General features: G+C 37.4%; 1 protein-coding gene across 2 annotated transcripts in view; it reads right to left on the bottom strand.

The window, feature by feature from the left end:
* ZNF385B (zinc finger protein 385B) overlaps nucleotides 1-7,197 on the bottom strand; it is a 417,917-nt gene that overhangs the window by 310,775 nt on the left and 99,945 nt on the right. For both annotated transcript variants that reach the window (XM_029225781.1, XM_029225783.1), the window contains exons 2-3: nucleotides 3,692-3,843; nucleotides 2,675-2,992 (exon numbers count right to left, since the gene is read on the bottom strand). In XM_029225781.1, the coding sequence (XP_029081614.1) occupies nucleotides 2,675-2,990 (316 nt within the window). In that variant the 5' untranslated portion in view covers nucleotides 2,991-2,992; nucleotides 3,692-3,843. The remainder of the gene's footprint in view (nucleotides 1-2,674; nucleotides 2,993-3,691; nucleotides 3,844-7,197) is intronic.

The following is a 7,197-nucleotide window of genomic DNA, read 5'->3' as shown; positions in this document are numbered from 1 at the left end:
GTTTTTATAAGTAGAACTGTCTTCTAAATCAAAGAGTCCCTCTGAATACACAAATGTGAAAAGTTATGGTCTGAGAAGGTGTTTAAGGGAGCTGCTACCCAGTAGGAAATAGATATTCGATTGATCAAAACTGAGGAAAGTGACTGGAAACAAATAAAACCATGTCAGGCTGACTCCTCATCGAGTTGAGACTGCACATGCACACATAACAGGACTAAGGTATATTCCACTCTAGTTCCTGCTGTTTTGCTTAGCATGATCCCACAGGCAGTTTTACCTTTCATTAGGTATTCTTCAGAAATACAATTTTTAATGACTATGGTTTCTATCATTCATCTTATAAATGTACTATAACGTATTTAACTTTTCTCCTATTGGACATTCAGGATACAGCTAATATTTTGGAATTATAAACCATGTCATAATCATCTTTGTACATACATCTATGTCCAATTTCTATTTCAAAGAGGGAACATTGTTATACCTACTTTTTCTTTCAGATGGGAGGATTATGCTAACCAGTTTCAGAGGTTAAGTGACTTGCCTTCATCATATGTTAAACCCAAATCTTCTGAGAACGAATCACTGACTATATTATCAGCATATGAAAACTGTCCTTTGTGCCTAATATAAAACTTGAAAAGCTGTCTCATTTTCTTACCCATTTTCCTATATATTAATATATTGTGTTATACTAGTTGATGAGCTATGTTTTATTTATAGAATATATCCATAATATTCTGTGTATGTCTTAGCTAAATGTATTTTATATCAGCTAGCTAATTTCATTAGTATGGGAGAAAAATGGAGAAATTCATGAATTGGAGCTTTACATGTCTGTTTTCAAAACCCATCAGAGAAAGGTAGTTTGCCATGATAAAAACCATTTGTGACCACAAATATATTACAGCATATTGGTTTGAATTTAACCTGAGTTTATTGCATGGTAGAAAACAGCAGCAAAGTAGTGACGAAGAATTATGGCTTCACTATTAATTATATATGGTTGGAACTCTGATCTGCCATTTCCATGCTGTATGAAGCTGGACAAATTTTATCTCTGTGCCTCTGTTCCTAATCTGTAAATTAGGAATAATCTTAGTACCTACCTCAAGGTTCATAAGAAGATTAAACGAGAAAATTCCTATAAAGCTCTTAGGACCAAAATATGTCCCATAGAAAATGTTCAGTTAATGTTAGCTACTAACATTACCTCTTTTAGAAACCACAGGTTAACCTCAATTTAAACACAGATATTTGGATTCTAACAAATGTAATTCAAACCTTTACTCAGGGCTATTTGCTCTCTGATTTAGGTATAAGATAGTCATCAGTTTTTACTCTAACACCAACTATATTTTTAATATGTAAATACACATACATTACTGCATTTGTGAATAACAAATGAATATATGATGATAACAATTATCATCATAACAAGTAAATACAAAACAGAAAAGTTATCTTTCTCTATTGTAATAAGTGTGTATCTTATACCCTATAAGTTCCTTTAAGTTCTTTCACAGCATGGTAAGTACTGACTGAGGAAAATAATTTAATAAAATTAAATTATATACTGGGTAAAAAGTAATTAGGTTTAGCTTGAAAGAGAAAAATTATTAATTTACAGCAAACACATACAAGCCATTTTTACCGGAGCTTAATATGGATAATGGCATAACTTAACGAAATCAAAAACTATGCAACAGCACCAAGTGAAATTCCAACAAAGGGCTGCACCGCGTCACCTCACTTCAAGTTGAAGGTTCATTACCAAAGCAAACACTTGCTAGAGAGGAATTTGGAGCTTTTCCTCATATTTAGGAGGAGGCTTATCCTGGCCTCCCAAGTAAACCTGCGGAGGAGGCCTACTTTTTGTAGAAATCTTCACCATGGAAAACAGTACATTTCACATTTTTCTTTAGTTGTGTCACAACCAACAGACCAAAGGCCAGCAATATGAAGGAGGCAGCATTGCCCAAGGATAAGATACAGGGTTTGCAAGACTGTTTAGAATTCAGGGCAGATGCAAGAATGAATCTCCAAGCTTCTGCCTCTATCCAGCCCACAGGAAAGGGTGAGAGGCATGAGGCAGGGAAAGTGCTTGCGGTGGTGCTGGAGCTCAGAGGTAAGCCTTGCTGGTTTTGGCAATGGCTGTTCCTATTGTTAGAACACCACCGGCACGCTGAATATAACACGTCTAGCGCACAAGATTAATGCTCCTTTCCTGCATCATGGATGTTATAAATAAAACTGGAGCTTTTTATATACCACCTAATTGTACGCTACTCAACGGAAAGCAGAGCAAGAAAGCCAAAGAAAGCCTAATTCTGCAGAGAGGAGAAAAAAATTGATATCACTGATCCATTTTAAACACATTTCAAAATATAATAAGGACTGTTCACAAACTATAGAGATACAGAACTATGTCAATGGGCCGATATACACATTTTATGTTTATATATATTTGTGTCTGGTATAATATATATTAAAACAATAAAAAAATGTATCCTAAGAAGTAACAGACAGCTCTTGGATTTTACCTGTAGGGAAAAGAATATACATTGTGGTAGTAGTTTTAAGGGGAAAGATAAGCCTTGCTCTAAATCCTTCATTTTCTAGAACAGAAGCACATCTCCCAGCAGGAAACGGGCCCCCAGGCCCTCCCACCTACCTGTGCTGGTGTAAGTGCTGGGGCTGGCCAGTGGTAGCCCGGAGCCCTGGGCTGGGGGCGGAGGCTGTCCATCACTCAGCTGCTTGACTCGTTTGCGGTGAGATTTGCCATTGTAATGGACTTGGGCCTGGGCTGCAGAGTTTAGCTGGATGTTGCACACCTCACAGAAGGAGAACAGAATTTTCTTTTTCTCTTTACTCAGCTGGTCCTCAGGTCTGTCGTTCTTTATTCCCTTATCTTCAAAGCCCCGTAGAAAAGTTGCCATATTCATAATTCCATCTTCAGGGTAGTTGTCAGGGCTTAAGGAATACTTCATACCTAAAAAAAAAGTACAAATGCTTATGAAATATATGCCTGCTTATTTTCTAGTATGATTATGATTAATTTCATGGTATGGTTTAAGTTAAAATCTCCTAGATACTCAGTGATCACGCTTGGAAAAAATTATCAAAAGCACTTAACTGAGCAAATACGATCTTTGAACATGTGTTTCCTCTGTCTGGAGCACTTTCCACTCTACCCTTGCCCCTCCTCCCATCACCTCTCAATTCTTTTGCCCTTTAAACTCCTGCTCACCCCTGAGATCTTAGCTGGAGCATTACCCTCTCCTGGAAACCTATCTGACCCTGGAGATAAGGCAGATCCCTGTTTACATGCTCACATCATGCTATGTGACCTCTCTTCAGAACACCTCTCACCATGTGCACGTCATATGTATTTGTACAATTATTTGATTTATGTCTGTTTCCCCAATAGACTGTGAGCTCTGTGGGGGCAGTAACCTCATTTCTGGGTATCCTTTGGGCCTAGAACTGCAAATTTTACATAATAGGCATTCAAATATCTATTGAAGGAAGGAATAAAGGATGCTACGAATCCATACTATGAAAAAGGGTATGTGTAGACATCAAAGTATACATAATACACACACATCTGCACACCTGCCAACAGATACATGCCCTAACTTGGGGAGGAGGTGAATAACAAAGACAAAAACACATTATGTCTGCAACTTACATTGGGTTGTATTCCAAAAGCCTCTTTATAAGTCAGCCAGTGGGAATTTGAACATATTTTCTTACAGATGTAGTGAAACAAACTGTTTTTCGCTGTCCAGATTAGCCCATAAACATCAATTTAATCTCTGATGAGGTTGAAATGCAGAACATCTGAAACACAAAATAACAGAAACACAATATATGGTAATCTAGTAATTGAAATAGAAAAAGAGTAAAACAGACTAAGATAAAATTTTGTTTACTTTTAAGTGCTGATTTTCATTTAGTTAGATAAGGGTATAGTCATAAATTATAGCCTAAGTAAAGATTTTAAAGGAGCCTTTTCAGTACCTGAAGAATCTTGGGTAATGAAGATGGCCTTGGCTTTTTATTTTGCTCAGTTCCACTTTAACATATATAATTTTTTCATTTTAGTTAATACCAATGTTACTAGCATTTTTATACTTATCAGTGTGATTATTACAATGTTTTCAGTTCTCAACTCGAATAAAGAAAAAGATACTCTCACAGAAGAAAAAGGAGAACAATATTCAGAGAACAATTGGGCAAAAGCTAAGGGAAAAGGGGTATGCATGAAAAAGATTTGGCTGAGGTGGACAGTACTGTGCTATGAGGGATGAAGAGTTCAGATAAAGAAAGGATCCTTGCTTGTGATAGATTCTGCCTGGGGGAAAAACTCAAAGATACTGGCTTTGAGCAGTTCTGTTGATCCAAGTTGGCTTGGAGCTCTGTGGAAGGGAAGGAGAAACTAAAGACTAATCCATATCTGGAGAGTTCACCAGTTGAATGTTTAAAATTCAGAAAATAAGTTATAGTACAGAGTATGATCATAAAGATATTGATTCTATGTATATGGTATGCCAAGAACTCATTTGCACCCACACACTCTATTGCAAAGTGTCATTATGCACTATACCATAGGCTAAATAATCACCTTCAGAGCATTGTTAAAATAGTACTAATTTTGATATGTTAAACCTATTTGTTCCACAAATACTTTACCCTGATGCCACCAATTTAAAGAACTCAATTCCACAAAATTTTCCGAATGAATTTATTCCTTTCACCTCTCCACAAAGGCCATTTTCTTCATTAAAATCTATTCAGACTACACATAAATCAGGTTTAAGCAATTCCTAGAGCTGAGTTGCAGAAAATAATTCTGTTATAATTGAAATGTGATTCGAACTGCACGTATATCAATATTTTTGCTGTAGTCCCTAAATCCAAATTACTACAGTGTCACAAAGCCATTTTTCTCATAAAACTTTAGAAAATATCAGTGCCATATAAAAGTTATGTTCAAACATATTACTTTGTGTCCTCTCTTAAAATATTAAAATTTATAAGAATTATAAATTTATAAGAATTTATAAGAATTACTGAACTAAATAATAAAAAAGAGATAAAGGATTCTGAAAATAAACTCGTCATTAATATATTAGCCTTGTTTATAAAACGAATCCATTGTAAAACATAAGGAAAACCAGTAACTAATTTTTGACCTTGCATCATCTCACTGAATCATTGAAATCTAAGTGTTATATTTCAACTCAAGCAACCAAACTCCTTGACTTAACTGAGGAATGATGACACTTCCATCTTAAAATTTAGCTTCTTTGGAGGTAGGTGGACTTGCCCATGTTGCTAATTAACACATGGCATTTCACAGAAACAGGACATACATCATAATGCTTCCTTTTAAATTTGAAATCTAAAAAATGACTTCTTTGTATTATCTTATAAAAGATTGGGCTTCCCTGGTGGCGCAGTGGTTGAGAATCTGCCTGCTAATGCAGGGGACACGGGTTCGAGTCCTGGTCTGGGAGGGTCCCACATGCCGCAGAGCAACTAGGCCCGTGAGTCACAACTACTGAGCCTGCGCGCCGCAACAAGAGAGGCCGCAACAGTGAGAGGCCCGCGCGCCGTGATGAAGAGTGGCCCCCGGTTGCCACAACTAGAGAAAGCCCTCGCGTAGAAACAAAGACCCAACACAGCAAAAATAAATAAATTAATTAATAAACTCTTACCCCCAACATCTAAAAAAAAAAAAGAAAAGCCAGCTTACCTGTGCCTTTCTGATTGCCATTTGTCCTAGAAATAAATTGTGCTTTAGATTTATTTAAATATATATATATATTTAGTAGTAAGAAAGAAACCTTTAAAATGAAATGAATGGCTGTTCTAGAATTCTGCTGTAACCTCTGCAAAATACCAGCACCCTTCATAACTTTTATCCCTATTTTACTTTCTCCCAGAGTTATTCTCACAGATGATCCCCCATACATCCAACACCATGCTCATGGGCCACTCTAGGGGGAATGTAATGCCTGGGAGTGGGGTGTGCATTCTGTCCCTCAAGTCCCAATTTATTAGTCCTAGTGCTGGTTTCACCACACTTCCTCCCTCTCAGGAGAAAAATAAGTTCAGCTCCTGCTAGCAGCCACTTGCAACCAGAATATATTTAGTCCCAGAGGTCTTGGGTAAAGGACCTAGAGGTGGTAGAGGAGCAAGATATCAGAGTCTCAACATCCAATTTTGACCTCAGATGATATAATTTCTAGGCTAATAATATGCGTGGTGATGATAACATTTATAATGTCAATTTTCTGGCTAAGGGGAAGGTAACAGTGAGTTTAAGTGGAAGAAGAGAAAAATCTCACTTTCTATTTTAAAGTGTTTTTATCAGACTATCTCAAATTACATGTTTCACTTGCATAGGGCAGAAGGACCTTCAGAGGTATCCAATTTTAAACAGAGAAGTGGGCAGCACTCTTCCACGACAGCCATGCAGGCTTATCTGAAGGTAAGAGAAGTCCAGACAACCAGACCAAGTATCCTATGTCTTTTTTGTATCATTTTATCAGGTTAGATGGCCACGCATTTAACATCCATGAGAAAATAAGATATTTTGGTACAGGTCAAGGAATAAGAAAGTTGTTCCTTGAGTTGCTGCTTTGGGGGAAAAGACATGATAGGATAGTCAATGACTATCTAAAGGAGTGATTTTCTTTAAAAATATTTATTTATTTATTTCTTTTGGCTGCGCCAGGTCTTAGTTGCAGCATGCGGGATCCTCGTGGCATGCAGGATCTTTAGTTGTGGCATGTGGGATCTTTTAGTTGCAGCACGCAGACTTATTAGTTGCAGCGTGCGGACTCCTTAGGTGCAGCATGCAGACTTTTAGTTGCGGTATGCGAACTGTTGCTTGCAGCATGCATGTGGGATCTAGTTCCCTGTCCAGAGATCGGACCCAGGCCCCCTGCATTGGGAGCGCAGAGCCTTACCCACTGGACCACCAGGGAAGTCCCTAAAGGAGTGATTTTTTAAATGACCAGGATGCAACACGTCAGGAAATTTTATACTTAACAACTTTCTCTAAAACTGGCCCTGACTGCACAGTTATCCAATTGTCTTTTATAATAATTTAAATAAAAGGCAGCTGATTCAGAGGTAAAGACTGGAAGCCACAGGGAGAATGTGAGCACATCTTACCTTAGGAAG

Source organism: Monodon monoceros, unplaced genomic scaffold (assembly GCF_005190385.1).
Source record: "Monodon monoceros isolate NGI ecotype Baffin Bay Population unplaced genomic scaffold, NGI_Narwhal_1 Super_Scaffold_16, whole genome shotgun sequence".
Lineage (NCBI taxonomy): Eukaryota > Metazoa > Chordata > Mammalia > Artiodactyla > Monodontidae > Monodon > Monodon monoceros.
The sequence above is the reverse complement of the archived record's forward strand: the minus strand, read 5'-3'. Positions and strand labels throughout refer to the sequence as shown.